This window comes from Schistocerca americana, chromosome 4 (assembly GCF_021461395.2).
Source record: "Schistocerca americana isolate TAMUIC-IGC-003095 chromosome 4, iqSchAmer2.1, whole genome shotgun sequence".
NCBI classification, from domain to species: Eukaryota; Metazoa; Arthropoda; class Insecta; order Orthoptera; family Acrididae; genus Schistocerca; species Schistocerca americana.
Genome location: NC_060122.1, coordinates 252,378,248 through 252,401,680, shown reverse-complemented (window position 1 = coordinate 252,401,680; position 23,433 = coordinate 252,378,248). Strand labels below are relative to the sequence as shown.

The 23,433-nt window shown below is 43.8% G+C and overlaps 1 protein-coding gene across 1 annotated transcript in view; it reads right to left on the bottom strand.

Annotated features, from left to right (window-relative positions):
- The window catches only part of LOC124612857 (retinol-binding protein pinta-like), a 96,142-nt gene that overhangs the window by 29,353 nt on the left and 43,356 nt on the right, over window positions 1-23,433 (bottom strand). The window contains exons 2-4 of the mRNA XM_047141287.1: window positions 10,097-10,256; window positions 8,636-8,792; window positions 3,111-3,360 (exon numbers count right to left, since the gene is read on the bottom strand). Coding sequence (XP_046997243.1) covers window positions 3,111-3,360; window positions 8,636-8,792; window positions 10,097-10,235 — 546 coding nt within the window. The 5' untranslated portion in view covers window positions 10,236-10,256. The remainder of the gene's footprint in view (window positions 1-3,110; window positions 3,361-8,635; window positions 8,793-10,096; window positions 10,257-23,433) is intronic.

The following is a 23,433-nucleotide window of genomic DNA, read 5'->3' as shown; positions in this document are numbered from 1 at the left end:
ACGGCCGAAAGCCACACTGGGTAACGGGAAGGAGGCGGTGCTGGCGGAGATGCTGGTGGATACGACGGGTGAGGATGGATTCCAGGACCTTGCTGAAGACCAAGGTAAGGCTGATGGAATGGTAGGAGGAGACAGTGGATGGCGGTTTACCAGGTTTAAGGAACATCAGGATATGGGAGGTTTTCCACAGTTCAGGGTAGTAGCCAGTGGACAGGACTACATTGTAGAGCCTGGCCAGGGTGGAGAGGAAAGAGACAGGAGCTTCACGAAGGTGGCGGTCGGTGACACGATCGTGACCAGGAGTGGTGTTGCGTTTCGTGAGGAGTGTAGCAATGAGATCCTGTGTAGTGATAGGGGCATTGAGTTCTGTGTGTGCAGTGTTGTCCAAGTACTGGAAACGAGGTGCGAGGGGAGGGACAGAGGTGTCAGTTCGATCGCGAACATCCGGGAAGAGGGGGTAATCGAACTGGGGATCATCGGGGATGGAAAATATATCGGAGAGGTAGGAGGCAAACTTACTGGCATTACTAAGGGTGTCAGGGAAGGGGTGATCATCATGGAGAACAGGATAGTAGGGGGAGGGTTTAGTTCCGGTAAGGCGATGGAACGCTGACCAGAACTTGGACGATTTTATAGGTAGGGTAGCATTTAATTGGGTGCATGTCTGTCGCTAGTCCCGGCGTTTCTTAGCCACGAGCAAATTTCGAATGTGTCGCTGGAGTTGCCAGTGGTGTCGTAGTGCATCCGGGTCACGCGTGTGGAGGAAGGCACGGTAGAGATGGCGGGATTCATGGAGTTGAAGGACGGCCTGTGGGGGTAAGGTAGGATGGTGGGGGTGGATGGCGACAGTAGGGATATGGGCCTCCACGGCCTCAGACAAGGTCTGCTGGTGAAAGGAGGCGGCATGGGTAACATCGTCAGGGTGGTGGTAGGTGAAGGGGTGGCTATCGACCTGGATGGAGAGGGTATCCTGGTAGGCATTCCAGTTGGCACGGGAATAGTCATGGATGTACTTTGGGGGAGGGTCATTACAAGGGTCGAGGCGGGGTCGACGACCGTCTGAAACGGTGAGGAGGATAGGAAGATGGTCGCTACCAATAGGCTCCAGGACATCCACCGTTATGCGGCCAAGGAGATTAGGGGAGGAAAGGATAACATCAGGAGTGGAGTTGGATTTGGGACGGGTGTGGTGGGGAATGGGGATGAGGTCGCCATGACAGATGTTTTGCTCACATTCCATTTAGCGACGAAGCGTCATTCACGAACAGCGGTAATGTAAACCGGCATAATATGCACCATCGTGCAACGGAAAATCCACGATGGCTGTGACAAGTGGTCCCATTAAAAAATTCATATTTCTTTATGTACTACACGAATACGTTACATAAAGGGGGGCTCCTATTTAGAGTTTCCCCCTTCACGCAAAGCGAGTTTCGTTCTTTGTAGTTATTTCGTTTGATGCTTATTTCGTGAGATATTTGGCCCAGTTACGATCAATTGACCACCCTGAATATATATTAGAAAAATATAATATATATAATATATTGGAATAATTATCGATATTTTACCAAAAACCCTAGTTATAACCATCGCACTATGTTACATCTTACTGTTGACACTTCTCGCAAATAATGCGATAATTTCAACCTTCTGTACCTTCTCCAATCCCATCTGGACCGGTTCACTGCTTGGTGCAACCAGTGGTTGCTCAGGGACAATCCTTCCAAAACCCAGGCGATCATTGCAGGCAAAACCACCCCGTTCTTCCGCCTCCTTGATTTCTATCTCACCATCTATGGCCGTCCTATCGCCCTCACTCCCACCATTAAGTACCTTGGCGTCACCCTCGACTGTCGCCTCTCCTGGACTCCCCATCTCCGGACAATCCAAGCCAAGGCACGCTCCCGACTCCATCTCCTCAAGCTCCTTTCCGTCTGTACGTGGTGTCTGGACCCCTCCACCATCCTCCACACGTATAAATCCTTCATCCGCCCTACCCTTTGTTATGCCCATCCGGCCTGGATCTCCGCCCCCCCCCCTACCTTTTATAAATCCCTCCTAATCCTTGAATGCCATGCTCTCTGCCTCGCCTATCACATCCGTCTCCCCTCCCCCACGCGGTTCCTGTACGACCTCATCCCCTTCCCCCACCTCCTCCTTTTCCTTAAAAGGATACGGATCCTGTACACCTCCCGCAAACTCGATCCTCCTCACCCACTTGTCTCCCCCATCACACTGCCGCACCTGTATTCCCACGTCCCACCCGGTCTCCATCTTTCCACACTCCTTACCCTCTCCTTGCCCAAGGTGGCTTCCGCCAGTTCCCCCTCCCTGATGATGTCCTCCTCCCCTCCATCTACTCCTCCTATCAAATTTTATCCTTCCCCCCCACTTCTTGTGTCCTTTCTTTTAGGCACCCTCCCTCGCTTCTCTTTCCTTTTCCCCCATCCCCTCCCTCCACCCCTCTTCCCCTAGGCTTCCCCTCCCCTTCCTCCCTTCCCTCTATCTCCCCTGCCCATGGCATCTGCTCTCCCCTCTCCCTCTCCCACCCCCCTCCTCCTCTCTTGGCAGGTCCCCAGATTCGTACACGGTTAGTGAACATTTGCGCGCCGGAGATCAATGCCTCGTGTTCTGTGTGTGCCGTTGTTTTGTGCTTCAGTGGTTCAGTGTTATTCGTTTTGTGCACCCACACTCACGTGTAACAATTTTCGTCTCTGCATGTCTTCAAGTGTCTGAACAATTTTATCTTGGACTCTACGCCCGTGAATGGCACCTTGTATTTTAAAAACTGTTTGTCTCCGTTTATGTGTCCACCATCTTTCTTTTCTCTAATTGTCTTCATTTGTATCTTTGTGTTTTCTCTGAGGCCAAAGAGCGGCGTAGTATGCTGCTGCAGGCCTGCCTGTAAACAGGTTTCAAAATAACAATAAAGGAAAAAAAAACAACCTTCTGGAGAAATGTACAAAGAGCCTGAAACCACTCAAGGAAGTAAAATTTCTGTTATCAAGTTAGTTGCTGATTATTTCGATGTATACAACTACAGTTGCTAAAGGTGGACAAAATGCTAACTTTCTTTCCGTTTGCTGAACCTGACGAAAGGCTACACTCACCCTGTAGATCATCTCGAGGCCACGCAGCAGCCCGATGCCCGTCTTGAGGACGTGGCCCGCCTGCACGTTCTTCATGTCTAGGATCATGATGTCGCCCAGCGAGTAGTCCTCGCGCAGCATCAGCTCCGACCACAGCAGGATGGCTTTGCTCATGACGAGTGGGTCGTAGTCGTCCGGGTTCTCGCAGATGTTCGTCGTTACCGACACGCGCAGGCAGCTGTCCGTGAGCCGCGGCATCGGGAACATCGTGCTGCAAGATAACGTCGGTCGGCGGTACAGAACACTATTGGCTTCGTGCCAGACGAACCACAATATATTTCAAACATGTCCTCGCGCTGCAATAAATGGATTCATTACGTTTATAACAACTAAGTAAGAAGTTTTTAGATCTAAATCGTTATGGATCAGTGATATCCCTGCGTGGTAGCACTCCACTCGGAGGTTTTGAATCTCGGTGGTGGAAGACATGATAGTTCCGCCTCTATTGCAAGACGAGGAAAGGTGATGCCGTAAAATTCCTGATGACCAGACACTGTGTTAATGTTCTGGATTAAACTGAAAATCTGTTTGTAGTGTGTAAAAAAAATATGGGCACATTACACTGTTGACGATAATCCTCCTGTCGCATGGAGACGTTATCTTAATGGCCACCTTGGTGATATTCGAGAGAAGCAGAATGTGTGGCGACATCAGGTACCATCGTGTCCCTTCTCGCATCAGCATACGACACTGACATGGCGCCACAGTCTACACAAATCCATTATAACCACGTACACTTAAGAGTTTTGCTCTACATAAAGTACTGTTCCGTAATTTTGGTACAACACATAAATGTCGTACTAAACGGTAAGATTACCTGCGGTATTGGTAGCAACTGTAGGGAAAGAAACAAATAAATGTGTGGGAGAGAAACTGGGAGTCGACGACTTCTCTTTCTTGTTCGTTTGTTTGTTTGTTTACCTGTTTTGCACATAATGAGTACAGCACATTGTTCAGTGTTAGTCCATTGTGTATTTTACATCCTTACGAAATACAAATTGCATTCTATAAGTAATACTTTCGCGCGTTCATGTAACCAAAGAAATTACTTTTGTGCAAGTGTAATTTTCATGTACAAACATAAAAAATCTGTATAGTTATTGTTATTTTGTACTTGATAGAACGTTTTTTATCATAATCAGAAGCAAGCATTTCCTGTTAATATTGATACATGTGAAAGTCGTTTATGAATAATAGAAATATGTTTCATACAGACTCGGCGAAGTACTGATGGTATTTTTGACTTACTTTCGTTTACCGTTTTTTTATTTTACCTTTTTTTAGAAATTTTTTTTCTAGCGCTATATGACTTTTGTATTTCCCTGCAATATCCCTTTACCTAAAGTTACAAATCAACTGTTATCGAATAAAATTTGAATTAAACATTGACAATTTCAGTTTTACTATACCTATTGTTTACGCGACCCTTCATGTATCCTTAGTTTCAGGACGTTTCACCGCTTCCGGTTTCGAGGAGAATCTACGAGAGTTGTTACAGAAGTAAGTTCCGATCGGTAGCGGAACGGAAACCACAGTGAGAATCCGTAGCGTTTTATATGTGAAAAAGTATCACCACAGTTGTATATTGAGAATTATTGTATTGTCTCACATGGCTAGTTTCGGCAGCACGTTATCGCCTTCCTCATGCCCCACTATTGCCAAAAGAATTTTAGATTTCCTTGGCGCATTTATTGTGGAGTCCTTGTTACTAGTACACGTGGGCTAGGTCTCCTTAAGAGTCTCTACTCGACTGGTCGAATAGAGACTCCTGAGCAGAGCTAGCCCACGTGAACTACTAACACAGACTCTACAAAAAATGTGCCAATGAGATCTAAAACTCTTTTGGCAGTGGTGAGGCCTGAGGACGGCGCTAATGTGTTGCGGAAACTAGTCATGCGAGACAAGAAAGTCATTCTCAATATACAGCTGTTGTGGTACTTTTTCTCATATATATCATCAGCTGGAGACACTCGTCCATGCAAGAGGATGGTGTTTTATTTGCAACACTTAGCTACACCTTCCAGCTACTTCTTTACATAGTCCCCGCTCCGACTTTACACTACCTTTGTCATAGAACCCAGCCGCTTGTGTTTCCAACCAATTCTCTACATTGGTCTGCAGCTCACTGTCCGTGCCAAAATGTTTTGTTTTCCGAGCCAGCGGTTGACGAGGGCAGAGTTGAAAATCAGAGGGAGCCACGTCCGTGCTACATGGTGGGTGATCAAACACTTCCCGTCGAAAACGCTGCATGAGCGTCTTTATAGCCCCTGCAGTGTGCGCTAGAGAATTATTGTCGTGAAGAAGGAAAGGCATGACAGCTATGTCACTTAGGGTTACATGAAAACAGGGGAAATCTCTGGGTAGGCACCCACAGTTAGCGAGAACCACTATTTTGTAGGCATCTTTAGGTTCTCACTGAGCGCTGAGAACTGCAAAGTGCAACGTGGTGCGGTTGGCGGGCGTACTAGATACATTGCCCAGCACATCTGTGCAGAGCTCCATCAGGTTTTCACTGTGGCTTGCATCTCGCGATCTGTCGGAATTTCCTTTCTGGACAGCCCGCGTACTACGGCACTGATTGCATACGAAAATAAAGCAGTCGAAATGAGATAACGCCCGACATGTATGCAAGACACCTAACATACAGGAAAATTGGTTAAGATCTTAACTCATCACAGTTTTTAGGAATGCTACCGTGGTAGCCTGCGGTAATTTTACAACTCTACGTCCACTCAGTAGGTACACTTGGGCTGCAACTCTCACACACTGGAAGGAAGGGGCTCATTGTAAGCGGAGGAAGAAACCGTTATACCTAGCGACTCAGATACCGCAAATGTTTGCTAGCTGCCACATCTGACGACTCCACACAGCAGACAGTGGGCATTTCTCAACTGATCTGAGACACAGTCTCCTCCGCCACGTCATGTCACGTGGCGTCTGCAGAGCTAAAGCTGCCTGCAAGATCACAACAAGCTAGTGTCGTATTCAGTCTACATGCATACAAAAAACTCACCGGCAACCCTCTTGTTGACGACCTACGCTGAGAGCTTGGGTTACGTTTGCTGTTTGAGCATGGGAAAATTTTTCGTAGCGGTATGGCAGATTTAGGCCACATTGACGGTCTTACAACTTTACACAGATCATTCCTTGAGTAACCGTAGCCACCCAGTAGTTTGTGTTGTCTCCTAACTCGGTGCTGAAGTTGTAACTAGCACTGTTCAAATAAAGGGAACAGAAGATCTATTCCAACAAAAACCTTCCGGGTTAGAAGCCTATCCCTCTTTATCTGTACAAATTCAAAAGTACGGTGTTCAGTCCTCCGTTGTCAGTATGAATTCTTCCTCTTAGTAACCACTACACCCTCCTCTGGCAGTGATTGTCTGAGTATGCCAGTGCGAAAGTTGTAAGAAGGCAAAGGAAATCATCCCCAGAAGAACGATGTGTAGTAGACATCTCCTACTTCGGGTTTACGTCTTTAGTTTATCTATACATTAACTTACTTCATGGTTGAAATTTTGGAAACTACCATACACTATCCGATCAAAAGTATCCGCTCCCCCCCCCCCCCCCCCCAAGAAAAACATACGTTTCCCATATTAGATGCATTGTGCTGCCACCTTCTGCCAGGTACTCCGTATCAGCGACCTCAGTAGTCATTAGACATCGTGAGAGAACAGAATGGGGCGCTCCGTTGCACTCACGGACTTCGAACTTAGTCATGTGATTGGATGTCACTTGTGTCATACGTCGGTATGCGAAATTTCCACACTCCTAAACATCCCTAGGTTTTCTATGTGACAGTGAAGTGAAAACGTGAGGGGAACGTACAGCACAAAGCCTTATAGGCTGACTTCGTCTGTTGACTGACACAGACCGCTGACAGTTAAAGGGGGTCTAATGTGTAATAAACAGACATCTATCCAGACCATAACACAAGAAATCCAAACTGCATCCGGATCCACTGCAAGTACTATGGCAGTTATGCGGGAGATAATAAAACTTGGATTCCATGGTCGAGGGGCTGCTCATAAGCCACACTTCACGCCGGTAAATGCCAAACGACGCCTTGCTTGGTGTAAGGAGCGTAAACAATGGACGTTTGAACAGTGGAGTGATGAATCACGGTACACAATGTGGCGATCCGATGGCAGAGTGTGGGTATGGCGAATGCCCGTTGAACGTCATATGCCACCGTGTGTAGTGCCAACAGTAAAATTCGGAGGCGGTGGTGTTATGGTGTGGTCGTGATTTTCATGGTGGGAGCTTGCATCCGTTGTTGTTTTGCGTGGCACTATCACAGCACAGGTCTAAAATGATGTTTTGAGCACCTGCTTGCTTTCCACTGTTGAAGAGCAATTCAAGGATGCCTATTGAAACTTTGAACACGATCGAGCACCTGTTCATAATGCACTGCCTGTGGCGGAGTGGTCACACGACAATAATATCCCTGTAATGGACTGGCATGCACGAATTCCTGACCGGAATCCTATAGAATAGCTTTGGGATATTATGGAACGGCAACGTCGTGCCAGGCCTCCCCAACGGTAATAGATACCTCTCTTCAGTGCAGCACTCCGTGAATAATTGGCTACCATTCCTCAAGAAACCTTCCAGTACGTGATTGAACGTGTGCCTGGGAGAGCGGAAGCTGTCATCAAGGCTAAGGCTGGGCCAATAACATACTGAATTCCAGAATTATCGGTGTAGGGCGCCGCGAACTTGTAAGTCCAAAAAATGGCTCTGAGCACTATGGGACTTAACTTCTGAGGTCATCAGTCTCCTAGAAGTTAGAACTACTTAAACCTAACTAACCTAATGACCTCACACACATCCATGCCCGAGGCACGATTCGAAACTGCGACCGTAGCGGTCGCGCGTTTCCAGACTGTAGCGCCTAGAACCGCTCGCCCACCACGGCCGGCGAACTTGTAAGTAATCACGTACTGTATACATATAAGTAACGGCCAAAGAAGTTGCAAACAACATTGTGTTCAGGGCAACCGCAACTGTGAAAGTACTTCTTGTGGAGTGCCAACCGCAAACAGCTGTATGCTGTTTCATTCGACAGCATGCAAAATTCTGTTAACTGCGATGAAGACCTATTAATTACTTACGGGTTTGCTAAGGAAGTTTTTTTTCTCCTTGGGCTACAAGTACATGGTCTGTTATAGCCAAAACGGAAAGATGCCCTAGTAACTGCCACGGTGTTGCTAGCACTACTAAGCTGAGCTAGGAAATCAAAACAGCAAGAAAAGTAAACGGCTCTTCCATACTTCACACAAAAACAAGAACTTTTAATGTCTCTGCACGGTATAACGCTGCAGTAATACACGAGTATAGTGGCAGCAAAATAATCCATTCCTCTTTGCCTCGATGGGAACTAAACATCTAGACAAGATGACTCAGTGCACATCGCTCTACCACGACAAAACACTTCAGAAATGTAGTGAAAATGGTGTACATCGTATCAGAACTACAGTACTTACATGAATTTCTTACACACTCCTATGATTTCCCTGGGATTCCTGTTCATGAGCAGCTCTGGGTATCTGTTCTTGAGGGAGAAGTAGGCATCTACGGAGGTCTTGACTCGCTCCAAACTACACTTACAGTTGATGTACATGCGTTCCAGCCGAGCGTCATCTGTAAAAGAAATATGTGTAGAAAACATACAATACAGTTCATATACTGTGAACTAGAGTGAGTATAGAATGATGAATTCCGTTCAGTCCAAACTGAGTTTAGTTTTTTGAATTTCTTGTACATGTGCAGTTTTAAAGGGCATAACATTACAGAAGGAGACGTATCACAGAGTATGACAACTGGAATGTTTGTCATGGAAAAGAAGATGTAAGAAGTCTTGGAAATAAAAACATTAAAAACGAGTTTAATATATATTTGTTGCCTGTTAGTTTTGTTTACTTTGTAGAAAATCACTATGTTGATTCGAACATTCAGTAGAGTATGTAAGTTTTTATACAGGTGGATCCCACCATGAAACGATCATAGTTTTCATCTGATTCTAAGGACTAGCCCAAAGATGCTACCTGAAATCTAGGCAGAGGCTACAATCATGTCAACACGAATCTTAGGCAAAAGATTACGCGAAGCTGAGTTGAGACCTTAAGTTGTCATGAATCGTTTACAACTGAGACCATAGCACAGAAAACAGAGACTCGTTTGGTGTAGAGACATACATTTAGCGGCATTGTTCTATTTCTGTTTCTGGTTGCGAAATAGACACCAACGCGTCCGTGTACGACCTGTGAAAGATCACAAGAAGCAGCGATTCAGGAGGTCCAACAGCTCCTGGAATCATGACGTAGGGATCTATGGATAATACAACAAGGCTAATTTCGTAATTACTGAAGAGAGCACTCGCCAGTATGTGGCAGGAATGGTAGCTCCTGCCGGCCGGTGTGACCGAGCGGTGCTAGGCGCTACAGTCTGGAAACGCGCGACCGCTACGGTCACAGGTTCGAATCCTGCCTCGGGCATGGGTGTGTGCGTAGTAGTTCTAAGTTCTAGGGGACTGATGACCTCAGAAGTTAAGTCCCATAGTGCTACGAGCCATTTGAACCATTTTTGGGAACCCCTGTTGTCATACTCTTCATGAACAGGTGCATTCCAGCAGGATAATGCAACATATCAGTCTACAGTTCACATGTGCTTTGAGGAAACGGCAGAACTTGGACTGGACTGCCCAATAGAGAATGTGTAGGATGCCACGGGAAGACAGATACTTCCATAGTTTTCTCCAGCCAGCCACCATCATGAACTGACACAGCACGGGTTTGAATAGTGGCAAGAAATTCGTCAAGATGTCATTCTGAGACTCTTTATTTCCAAGTCACAAGGTATACAAGAGTGTGTTCGTGCCTGTGGGGTCGCACCTGGTACAGATGTTGATGACGATGTGTGTAGAGAGACCAGATTGGGCTAGTTACCTATATTTTGTGGTAAGTGCGGCTGCATTTTCAGCCACTTCCGTATCACCAAGATGGCCACCCTGATGTCGTTTTCGCTAGTCCCCAGCTGCTTCCGCACGTAGGCCACTTGCTCCGGAGTAGGGAGTCCAGTCTTCATCTTGCAGGTTCAGGGTCTCAGCTGTGCAGAAAACAAACGTTATTAATTAGTTTCGCTGATGGAAAGTTGCTCATGCAGGATGGATCAACGGCGTGTGAAATGGACAGGTTTGTCCGAGGACAAGGCAAATGGTATCTACACATTTTCCATGCTAATTTTTAACTTTACTCCAGGGAAACTGTGTTAGCTTTTTGTGGGATGTTGCTGGTGTTACTATGCTGTCGAAGAGTGGTGCTCTCAACATCAGGTTCTTCCCTTACGTGATAGTGTAATGTGATCATCACGTTACATCTATGTGTCAGGCCATGAAATTCGTCTCAAGTGTCCCACAAATTTGTGCGTTCCTTCTCCACCGAAAATGTAGTGGACACTTGAAGTGACAGCAGCATATCTATCGGTCTGCACCACTGATGACAATATTCATCCACTCTATAGACATAAGACTGATACAGTTGGGCTGTATATGCACATTAATATTGATTATCTGTAATCATGGTTGTCTCGACTGCAATTAAGTATTTGAGAAACGGGTGTCAGAAAATACGAAGCTAAATTCTGAAATTTGTCGATAGCTTCATTCTCTTCTAATCAATACCTTACGACTCAATATAGTGCTTCAGTGTCTGCCATTATAGAGATGGGTAATTGCATTGGTTACTAATCTCCAAATGATCAACAGCAATTGTTTGCAACGCTGTTGTTTGTTTAGTATTGAGTGTAACTTGTCTCCTAGTCCTACTATAGACGACATACACCTTGGAATGTTTCGTCTCACCAGTTCACTACTGCCCTAGTGTGGGAATTTGTTCGTTACTATCTAAAAGCATGACGTAGTGGTACTTTCGCTGTTGCTACGTACAAAGTGCTTTAAATGCATCTGTCAACCGTTTTCTTTTATATCGCTCCGAAGATATATAGAACATATAGTAAAGGGTATTCCTGCATTGATTATTGCATTTTTCATTTACATTCCATATCCCTTCAGTATCCTTCTTACTTAAATATGTGAACTAACATGTAGTGAATAGCTTCGTATCTCTCGTGTCTTGAAGTGCAGTCAAGGTGTTCATTACTCTCACACTATTTTTACATGCCCGTGTGTCTGCTGGATAATTTTGTGGTACATATTTTACATATGTATCAAAATACACAGTCTGCCAAAAAATGTGAAGCACCCAGAAGTGTAATACTGAACTAAATGAAACCTCACTTCCAGGGAGAGTATGTGGTGTTATTTCAGAGATTAAAGAACCAAGTGAAATTTAAAAGTAATTTGGGAGTACGAGGTCACTTATCAATAAGAACTTGCAGCCGTCTAGGCTAGAAGCATGCTAGATTGGGCAAGTCGGCTCAGAACAATTGTAACTGGTCTTTGATATCCTGGATACTGGTGCTGGGATGGATATGACGTCCGGGTTGGTCCAGCGCACGTTCTATCGAGAACAGGGCTGGGGATTTTGCTAACCACACATGGGTCGGTATTCCTACTCCAGCTACCGTCTTGGTCCCCTCCCACCAAATAAATCACTCCAGCAGCTGCTAATCTCCGATCACTGCTGTGGGATGACGCAGAATATTGCAGGAAGTCCATCATTGGTTCTCGGATCACAGGCTAGGGTTGAACGTGTTATATCTGTGGTAGTCAGATGTGGCCGACCGTAACCTTTATGTCTGCCCTGATGTCCTAATACAGTCCAGCACTGGGCAACTGTCACATCCGGATGCCCCACGCATCTTGATACCGCCCGATTCGACCATCGGTGAAATGGAGGGCCTCTTTCAGACTGTGTCAGGCACTGATAACGCTGTCTCATACGAATGCGTGACTTTCCGTGTCTTCCACAGTCATCACTGAACATCAGTCTCGGTTTGGGTCTCTTATGTTGCCTACCCATCCTAGTAAAAACACTGGGCACGAACAGCATTATTGCACTCTGATTACTCTGTTACAGGAATTTGCAACTCCAATCATTTACAAACTTGCCGATGGCGTGTACGCCCACGAAGCTAAATTAACGTTGGACCTTTTTTCCTGCTTATCTATTTTTCAGGCGATGTAGTTTGCAATAATATCCTTCTACAAAGGTTTCGCACAGTCGTCTCTAATTCTTTTATTTTTTGCAGGAGGAGAACGAAATTTTTCCTGAACATACTTTGAACATTTAGCTATAAGTTGGTATATGAAAGTATTTTCTTTCATTTACTCGAGAGCCATAATGGACCGTGAAGTAGATGTCAGGTTGCGACAATGGTGAGTGATGGAGTTCAAGACTCTGCCACATCGATTCACAGGAAGTTGCTCCCTGTTTATGGGAGGGCACAGTGCATCGCAGTAGTATCCAGCGATGGTTGCAGAGGTCTGAAAAAGGTGATTTTTCTCTACTGGACAATCCACGATGTGATAGACCATCGACGGCAGTGAGTGATGTGAATAAGGAGACCAGTGATCAAATCATACAAAATGACAGATGTGTAACGACACGGCAGCTTGCTGAAATGACTCTTTTGTCATTGGGTAGTGTGGCAATACTGGTACAGTCACTAGGGTAACTAAAATTCTGTACACGTTGGGTGCCTAGATTATTGACAAGAGAAATGCAAACGATGAGGAAGAATGTGTGCGAGGGTCTCATGAAGACCTTTACTGAAGAGTGGAAACAGTCTTTTGACGGCGTCATTACACAGGATGAGACATGGATGTTTCTGTCCGAGCCCGAGAGCAAAACTCAATCCATGGAGTGGCATCATCTGGGTTCACCTCGGTTGAAGAAACCAAGACTTCCACACACAGCAGGCCGAAAGGTGATGGCCTGCTTCGTCTGAGATGCGTGTCATGTCATTTTCATTGACTTTTTGGAATCTGGCTCCACAAATAACCAGGACCGTTAATGTTTGTCATTGGACAAGCTGCGACGTGCCACCAAGACCCACAGACCACAGCTTCAGGGTCAGCTCATCAGACTACACCATGACAATGCCAAACCCATAGAGCCCTTATGACGCAGGTGAAATTCAGGAAAACGGGTTGGAATATTCTTCCTCATCTTCGCTACAGTCCGGATTTGGGATTTATACCTCTTTGGTCGTCTGAAGGCCCACCTGCGCGGTGAAACATTTGATACTGAGAAGGACCTTATTTCCTGTGTCAAGAAGTGGTGTAAAAGTCAATCCCAGAATTTCATCATAGTGTATTTACATCACGGAAAGAACGTTGGGCCAGATGCGTCACAGCTGATGGAGGTTACACTGGGTAGGCTCAATGTATAGCTAAATTTTCCAAATATGTTCGAAAAAATTTAATTCTCCTCTTGCAAAAAATAAAAAAAAAAATTAGAGACGACTGTGAAAAACTTTTGAGCGTCCTTCGTATATTTTCGATTTCACTCTCAATTTTAGTAGTTAGATAGTCACAATTAATGTATTAAATAAATTAATTTCCGATCTGGGTGTGGGCTCTACCATATAACTATACAAAGTGGGGTGGCTTAATAGCAAAGGCCGGCCGAAGTGGCCGTGCGGTTAAAGGCGCTGCAGTCTGGAACCGCAAGACCGCTACGGTCGCAGGTTCGAATCCTGCCTCGGGCATGGATGTTTGTGATGTCCTTAGGTTAGTTAGGTTTAACTAGTTCTAAGTTCTAGGGGACTAATGACCTCAGAAGTTGAGTCCCATAGTGCTCAGAGCTATTTGAACCATTTTTGAACCACAACAGCAAGGCACAGGTTTTCGGTAGTTCCTATATATCGCTTAAGACCAATGCCGGGTTTGTTTCTTCGAAAGGCCCAACTATCTTCCACTTCTGGCGGTTCTCTCAGTCTGTTTCTCTCTCTCTCTCTCTCTCTCTCTCTCTCTCTCTCTCTCTCCCTCTAATGACGTATTCGTCCAAAGACTGTCATACCCTACGTTTCCTTCCTTGTAGCACAGATCTCGGTTAGGTTTTCCTTCTACCGACGTAATACTGTACATTCCAAACACATGTTGTCGTCATTTCCATGATTTGCATTTGGGGTCTCCATTTTTAAAGTGTCACGCTAAATTTTTTGACGTCACAGTCTGCATCAACAGAGTAGTTAGCTATAATTACCTCACCAAGAGTGTCTCGAGGCCTTACTAAAGAGGACGAAATTTTTCTGTTTCGTCTTCGTTCAGACAAACAAGATCTCCCATACCGCAATGGGATCCTTTCTCGAATCGTTCCAGCTAAGCTGTTTGCCGTCGCGTTTCGTTGGCGTCTCGCTTGGTGAGTTGACTGTTGGTTCCTCAACCTTATGCCGGCATATGTTTCCCGGATGCGGCTGTCACTCTCGTAATGGCTAGGGGCCAGGTAACGACCTAGGTCAGTGCCGGTAACGCACAGTATCAGAGAAACCAACTCGTTAGTGGTTCTTTCTAAATTGTGGTTTGCAGCTCACAGGAGAGCTTCAGACGGGTGTAGAAGCGACATTTCAATAAAGCAAAGTTACATTTCGAAAGAGCTTCTACCGACTGACCCACCACTTCATGGTTTATACTCGTACATGTGCTTGCAGCTCGCCTCCCACTCTTTCAAAATGTCGTAGTATTCTAATATTACACATTAGTATAATGAATGCCCTCAGTATCTTTCATTGAGTGTTTTAGAAGTAGAATGACTCATTAAAATGCATAGTGGTAGAGATTTATTTTGTAATACTTAAGCTTACCATGTTACTTTCACTAAATCGATCAGCTTTTGTAGCGTCAGCTGTCAGCGGCGATACTGCATTGATCTCATCGCGAACTAGCAGTTTTTATAGTGTTTTTTGAATTAAATCAGTAAATGTGCATTTTAGTAGTAAACGCTAGTACATCCAGATATGCTACAATGCTCTTACTGCAGACAATGTAGCAGTGGGAAAATAAATCAGCAGCTTTCGTCATTTCCCTACTATACTCGTGAATACGTTCAGCAACGTTACTTTCGCCATCAGTGTATGACATTTGCGGTGGCGTACTAATATTTTACTTATCAGGTAATGTGGAATGTTAGTAAACATTGAAACTGTCAAATGGTTCAAATGGCTCTGAGCACTATGAGACTTAACATCTGAGGTCATCAGTCGCCTAGAACTTAGAACTACTTAAACCTAACTAACCTATGGACATCACACACACCCATGCCCGAGGCAGGATTCGAACCTGCGACCATAGCGGTCGCGCGGTTCCGGACTGTAGCGCCTAGAACTGCTCGACCACACCGGCCGGCTTGAGATAGTCACTTTAATGCTGGGCAACATCTTTGTGATACCAAATCACATTAGTCCCTGATTCAGTGGTCTGCCATCTCCGTTCACAAGTTGCAGTGTACAGCCGATTAGTCTTAGCGTATCGTCATTGTACCTGATCACAAGAGAGCTAGCAGGCAGAACTTTCAGGCACCCGTAAGCAGTTGTTAGTTGTGGAAATGTTGAGACATTTTAGCGGGGCAGGTATCCACGTAGGAGATATCCGACATACAAAAATTTTTCAAATGGCTCTGAGTACTATGAGACTTAACTTCTGAGGTCATCAGTCCCCTAGAACTTAGAACTATTTAAACCTAACTAACCTAAGGACATCTCACACATCCATGCCCGAGGCAGAATTCGAACCTGCGACCGTAGAGGTGGCGCGGTTCCAGACTGTAGCGCCTAGAACCGCTTGGCCACCCGGGCCGGCTCCAACACACAGTCACACGTTGTTTGCAAGAGAGTTCCAGTGTGTAAGGGAAACAGTGGTACCACAAAATAACAATCGAAAAGGATGGTGATTTCTATAGATAAATGACTTGGAAGAAGTAGCCTTCCATCACTGTTTGATACGTTGCACAACAAAAGACGACGTTGGGCACAGTATTTCCTGGGGGAGCTACCAAGCCCAGATAGTACTGACTTCAGACATGGTGCTGCGTTAATCCAGTGCAGTTGTACTCATTTTGGACGAAGTCTGTTTCATGAATCAGGGAATGCTCAATAATCACAAAAATTTGGGGATTGTTGAGGATTCTAGTGCTACAGTTATGAAGCACCATCGACACAGACATATTCTTAATTGATTCCTACCCCTAACTGTTGTTACAAGAAAGCCCACTTGATATTTTGGCACGTATGAATCCCCAGTACACGTTAGCATCTTTCTCGTGAACGCTTGTGCCAAATTTACCCGATAGATGGACAGCAAGTGTAAGACCGATTTCGTGGCCAACTGATTTATTTGATATGACTCCACTTTATGTATCCATGTGAGCTCATGTGGAAAGTATTGTGTACAAAACACGAGTAGAGATGGCAGGGCGTCTCCTGGCTAGAATTCTCCTATAGTTTTGCTGCGACGCTTTCAAATTTCGATTCCTCATACAGAACAGTGGATGTCTTGGTGTCTATCGATTGTCAGCTTAAAAACGCTAAATCTGGCGTTGGTTCTCCAACTGCCCAGGAGTTTCTCTTGTCTGGCAGTTTACGTAACTCACCGTTATTCGTGTAAGTAAAACACTTGAATTATACCGTGGTTCGGAGTGCACAAAGAATTCGATGTCAAGCTATAAGATAATGGGAGAGCAAGTTATCACGAACGTAAAGAACAATACCACTAAGCCTACAAAAAATCTCTAGTTAAAACTAACTTTCGGTAACTATGGCCAATGTACGAGGGTTAAGTCAATTATTATCCGCAATTTAACTATATTTTTCAACTGAAGGAGACACTTCACGGCATTCGTTCAGAACTGCTACAAATTCGTCGGGCAATAGACCGCGGCGCTCGAACTGTCAACACAACTGTTGCTGCTAAGAGTATTCTACGTCTTCCACATTGCTGGCAATAGGTTATACACAATGCTGGTGACTACTCTGAAAGTCAGTAAGACTTTGAAACACGTATCTATTTTGTACGAGCTGTAAATAAATAGTTGCCACCATTACAGTTCCAACCCTCGTGTATACGTAAGTGTGTGTGTGTGTAATATTTTTCTTTGACACTGTCATAATTGGTTTCGCCCCGTTGCTTGCAATCCTCAGATTCTTCAAACGGCATTTCGTGACCAAAAGTTTGACAGCACATGAGCATTTGTTGACCAAATGAACAGGATCTGAAGATGGCCACTGTCAGCGCCGAAAGCTCTTACGATGGCATCATAAGAAGTGACTTTGCCCCCCCCCCCCCCCCCAAAAAAAAATATTATAACACAATCACTGAGCTCCTTTCATCGTCCTGCCCTAAGACACCAATGCTTTTCCTTCTATACTTTTACGAATACGGTGTCCGTTACCATAACGCTCGTGAGTAAAGTATCGATAGTTTTCGGTTGATACCGCTCCTACGTACTTTTTGCTGTAATACTCATAAGCAAAGGATCGAGAATTCTCTTTCCACAGCTTTGCGAGTACAATACCTGCTGCTATGCTACCCAAGAGTTTAGTATCGACATTCTTTCGATACATTTACAGCCACAACTTAGTTTAGTTTACTAAACATGAGTTAAGTATCGTCACTTCGCTTAATAAAGTCTCGCTACTTCTAACTCACATTTGCGTGTAATAAAATTTTTTCTTAAATCTAGGTAATTACGAATTGTAATACCTAGGAAACAAAGCAATGAAATTTTTAGCGAACCACTGGAAGCGGAACCAGACTTACTGCTGCAGTGTGCGGAAGACGGCCTGCTTAGCTAGCCGGAGAGGGCGCTGCAGGGTGCTAACGCCTGCTTCGTGCTACCTGCTGCTGGGGCGCGACCAGTGTGGGCTGCGCCGGCGCTGCTACTGGTGCCCGGTGCCTGGGACGCTGGGCTTAGGAAGGCGACGCCACAAGGTCAGTGCGGCCGGCGCCGCTTCCTGGTCGACTAACGACCTTTCCCTCTCTCCCTCCCCCCCGCGATCTGGCTGCTGCCGTCTGTGCTCACGCACGTACCAGGGGCAACGCTCGCCTGCTACTCGTTCGCTTCGTGCGTCTAGTGTAAATGCGAAGGAAGCGTTCAAAATCCAGCATTAGCATACTCTTTGACAATACTTGTCCTTGTTGTTGCCTCCATAGCGGTAGAATGGAAATGTCAGCTGTGAAATATTTACTACGGACAACAAGGGCTATTCTCATACGACCTGTTTTCTCCTTGTTATCGATTTCGTAGCAAATACGACTTTTTCTTCAGGTACTTTATCACTGCTGTCGACGTTAGCTATCACTGCAAAAATATCTTGTTGACGTCCCCAGCTTACTCTAGTGAGATAACAATAGCACTAAAGGATGCTGGGTTACATCATGTAGATATACGTGCCGTGGCGCACCCGGAAGATGAAATAATAGTTGCTTTTAAGTAAATAACATATTTATTACTATTATTATTATTATTATTCTTGATTGTTATAATTATTTTTTTGATTGTTATAATTATCATTGTACTACTGTTATAATCTCTATTTTTTTCTTTAACATTAATACTGTATAACACGTTATATGTAGTTAATGTTCGGTAGAAACTGAAATTCGTTCAATCTGAGTCTGCCTGGTTAGGTGTAAGAGAGGGCCTGAAGGCCCTAATCTTGCCAGGTAAAATAAATGCATAAATAAATAAAAAATAAATAAATAAATGAATTAACACAACAAACAGTCTTTGATCTGTATAATTAAATGGCTCTGGGCACTACGCAACTTAACTTCTGAGGTCATCAGTCGGATCTATATAATTAAATACTCGTTCAGTCATCCAGTTCCTTCTCTAAACAGTTTGTGTCAGAGCAACGAGAAACTTTGTTTTGTTGATGCATATATGAGTGGTCTCCATTTTAACTCCATTGAATGTGTCCAATTTTAAATCGTTCTGGTTGAAGAGCGGGATTACTGTGTCGCTGAAAGTTCATCCCCCGACTCTATCCGGGACGCGCAGTGGAAGTCCTTCGTATTTAGATAAAAATGTAGTTATTTTTCGGGGCAGTCTTATTTGAGTTCAAGGCATTTTCTCAATGTTTCTCATCCCAGCACTAACATACCCAAAATGGTGCCAAGTCGGACCTACTGACGCTATAGCAATAGAAATGTTTTGCTCTCCTGATTTCCGTTAGCCCTTAGGAGAAAGGTAAAAGATACCGAATCAGTTTTCTTACAGACAATAATTCTGATGAAATAGTGAGTCTTATTTTTCTTAAATCTTGCTCTGTTCCCATCTATAACGTATTACAGCAGTTTAGTCCAGAAGTTTCTAACAACATTCATCAAAAACTGTTTTATGATTTACAGGGTAATCTTAAACTATAAACAATTTTCATTGCCGAAAGAAATGATCTTAAAATTTTTGCAAGATCGGATCAAATTCCCCCTATACTGCCACATACTCCCACATATGGATTCGTTTCTGTCATGTAACGGTGGAGCCATTGTGTATCTCATCCCATGTAGCATACCAACACATACAACCAGTTCCATTCTTTTGAAAATTCCAAACACGGTCAGAAATACGTTTTTCCGTTTGAATTTAATCACCATTCAACAAATGTTGCATCAATCTTCCACATAGTTTTTCACAATTCCTTATGTAACATCCACTGTGTTCTTTTACTTCGCGTCACTTATTTTGCACACCTTTAATGGTCGTCACTGAACATTATGTTGTACTCTTTCTAGATTTTCCGTATTTAACTGCGCTTTTGGGACTCGCATTACGTGTATCATCTTCAAGAACAGCTTTTCAGTCTAATAGCCCATTCCGAGAGCATGCAGCTCTACTGTATGGTTAAATGATGATGACGTCTTCTTGGGTAAAATATTCCGGAGGTAAAATAGTCCCTTCGGATCTTCGGGCGGGGACTACTCAAGAGGACGTCGTTATCAGGAGAAAGAAAAATGGCGTTCTACGGATCGTAGCGTGGAATGTCAGATCCATTAATCGGGCAGGTAGGTTAGAAAATTTAAAAAAGGAAATGGATAGGTTAAAGTTAGATATAGTGGGAATTAGTGAAGTTAGGTGGCAGGAGGAACATGACTTTTGGCCAGGCGAATACAGGGTTATAAATGCAAAGTCAAATAGAGGTAATGCAGGAGTAGGTTTAATATTGAATAAAAAAATAGGAATGCGGGTAAGCTACTACAAACAGCATAGTGAACGCATTATTGTGGCCAAGATAGACACGAAGCCCACGCCTACTACAGTAATACAAGTTGATATGCCAACTAGCTCTGCCGATGACGAAGAAATTGAAGAAATGTATGATGAAATAAAAGAAATTATTCAGATAGTGAATGGAGACGAAACTTTAATAGTCATGGGTGACTGGAATTCGGTAGTAAGAAAAGGGAGAGAAGGAAACGTAGTAGGTGATTATGGATTGGGGGTAAGAAATGAAAGAGGAAGCCGCCTGGTAGAATTTTGCACAGAGCACAACTTAATCATAGCTAACACTTGGTTCAAGAATCATAAAAGAAGGTTGTATACATGGAAGAATCCTGGAGGTACTAGAAGGTATCAGATAGAGTATATAATCGTAAGACAGAGATTTAGGAACCAGGTTTTAAATTGTAAGACATTTCCAGGGGCAGATGTGGACTCTGACCACAATCTATTGGTTATGAACTGTAGATTAAAACTGAAGAAACTGCAAAAGGATGGGAATTTAAGGAGATGGGACCTGGATAAACTGACTAAAACAGAGTTTCAGGGAGAGCGTAAGGGAACAAATGGCCGGAATCGGGGAAAGAAATACAGTAGAAAAAGAATGGGTAGCTTTGAGGGATGAAGTAGTGAAGGCAACAGAGGATCAAGTAGGTAAAAAGATGATAGGGAGCGAAAGGCGCCTCTCCCCGATGTTATTCAATCTGTATATTGAGCAACCAGTGAAGGAAACAAAAGAAAAATTTGAAGTAAGTATTAAAATCCATGGAGAAGAAATAAAAACTTTGAGGTTCGCCGATGACATTGTAATTCTGTCAGAGACAGCAAAGGACTTGGAAGAGCAGTTGAACGGAATGGATAGTGTCTTGAAGGAAGGATATATGATGATTATCAACAAAAGCAAAACGAGGGTAATAGAATGTAGTCGAATTGAGTAGGGTGATGTTGAGGGTATTAGATTAGGATATGAGATACTTAAAGTAGTAAAGGAGTTTTGCTATTTGGGGAGCAAAGTAACTGATGTTGGTCGAAGTAGAGAGGATATAAAATGTAGACTGTCAATGGCAAGGAAAGCGTTTCTGAAGAAGAGAAATTTGTTAACATCGAGTATAGATTTAAGTGTCAGGAAGTCGTTTCTGAAAGTATTTGTATGGAGTGTAGCCATGTATGGAAGTGAAACATGGACGATAAATAGTTTAGACAAGAAGAGAATAGAATCTTTCCATATGTTGTGCTACAGAAGAATGCTGAAGAGTAGATGGGTAGATCACATAACTAATGAGGAAGTGTTGAATAGGATTGGGGAGAAGAGAAGTTTGTGGCACAACTTGACTAGAAGAAGGGATCGGTTGGTAGGACATGTTCTGAGGCATCAAGGGATCACCAATTTAGTATTGGAGGGCAGCGTGGAGGGTAAAAATCGTAGAGGGAGACCAAGAGATGAATACACCAAGCAGATTCATAAGGATGTAGGTTGCAGTAGGTACTGGGAGATGAAGCAGCTTGCACAGGATAGAGTAGCATGGAGAGCTGCATCAAACCAGTCTGAGGACTGAAGACCACAACAACAACAACAACAACAGCCCATTCCGAAATTGTTAATCAGACTCCTAACAAACCAGTTCTGTAAAAACAAATTCCGTTCGAGATAAACAGTCCAAAAATAAGAATATTTCAATGATGTTGAAGCTTTAGTATGAATCAGGCATAATACGACAACCTATAGTAGAAGGACTGTTGAAGGAAAAATTTGTTGCAAATTAAGTTGCCCTCTAACGTTCGTCATGAAATCGACAAAAATACAGATTTATTGCAAACAAGTGTAGCTCTGTGTCAAGCAGAAGAATGTTCCCTTCTTGTGACGGATTCTCTTATATAATTACACTTTATTAAGTTCTTAGATATTTCGAAGATGACGCTTACTCGCTATTGGCAACGATCTGTAAGTGGTGTGGCGCAGTAGTTAAAGGAATGATCAATAACGATGTTTCTGGTTATCCCTCTTTTAATCAGGTAACGAATACGTGGATGGTTCCTTTAGCTTATCAGCTTGAGATTCCTTACTTCACCATTCCTCAACTGGACTCCTTTTCCTTCCCTCATGACTTCATTTTCAACAGGACCTTAATCCTAAACTTTGTATCTTGGAATTAGCTAAGAAATGATGTGGAAAAGGAGGTTTGAAATAAGGTCCAGCGCTATGAAGGCACAGTTATCATTTGTTCATTATTTTGATCGCTACAGAGAAAACAGACTTCCGGATTCGAGGCTCCCAGCCATTAAGGAAATGATTATCAAACCGCTCTCCGCAAGAAACAGATAACTTCCGGAAAGACATCTCGATGCCGTTATGAATACTGATACGTCGTTTCAGACTTGTTACGCATTTGTTTCCGTACGTTAGTAGCTACAACGCTTAACCAATAACGACAAAGCGGGGGAATCTCCTTCGACGTAACAACACAACATTACCTTACGTCAGTGTCAAGCCAACTGCTGAAGATGATAATAGTTGGGGAGAAGTTTAAAGGTGTAAAGCGACAAGGAGAAGAAATAGTCTAAGTAGAAGAAGCCGGGGAAAATAGCGTAGATTTACGTTCTAGAGCTTCCGACGTCTATAGCTAAAATTTAATCTGTGTACGCCACCATTCAGAGCCCACTGAAAAATGAGATGAAATCATACACAAGAGTAAAATAAGAAGGCAAAGATAGTATATACCAAATTACTGTAACAATGCCATGACTTTGGTAACAATAGACAAAAAGAACGATGTTTCAAAATTCAGCACAAGTGAGACTATCAGAGAAATAGTCAATTATCGAATAGATGAGAGTGTAAGAAGAGAAGCAAGAAATTTCAAAGATCCAGGAAATGGGTAAACCATGAAGTACCGGACGGTTATAGTTAATTTTTCCCTATTTAATTCGCTATGACACGGAAAGTAATTACCGTACGAGTACCAAAATTGGTAGAATTAATTTCCAGAGTACGGGGTGCGTGATTTACATGCATCACAGCACCACCGTCCAGTTCTAATCATGGATACCAGGTGCCGTGATCTGTCAGCTAGATTAATAGTCTCACACACCTGACCAGTCGCAGTGCA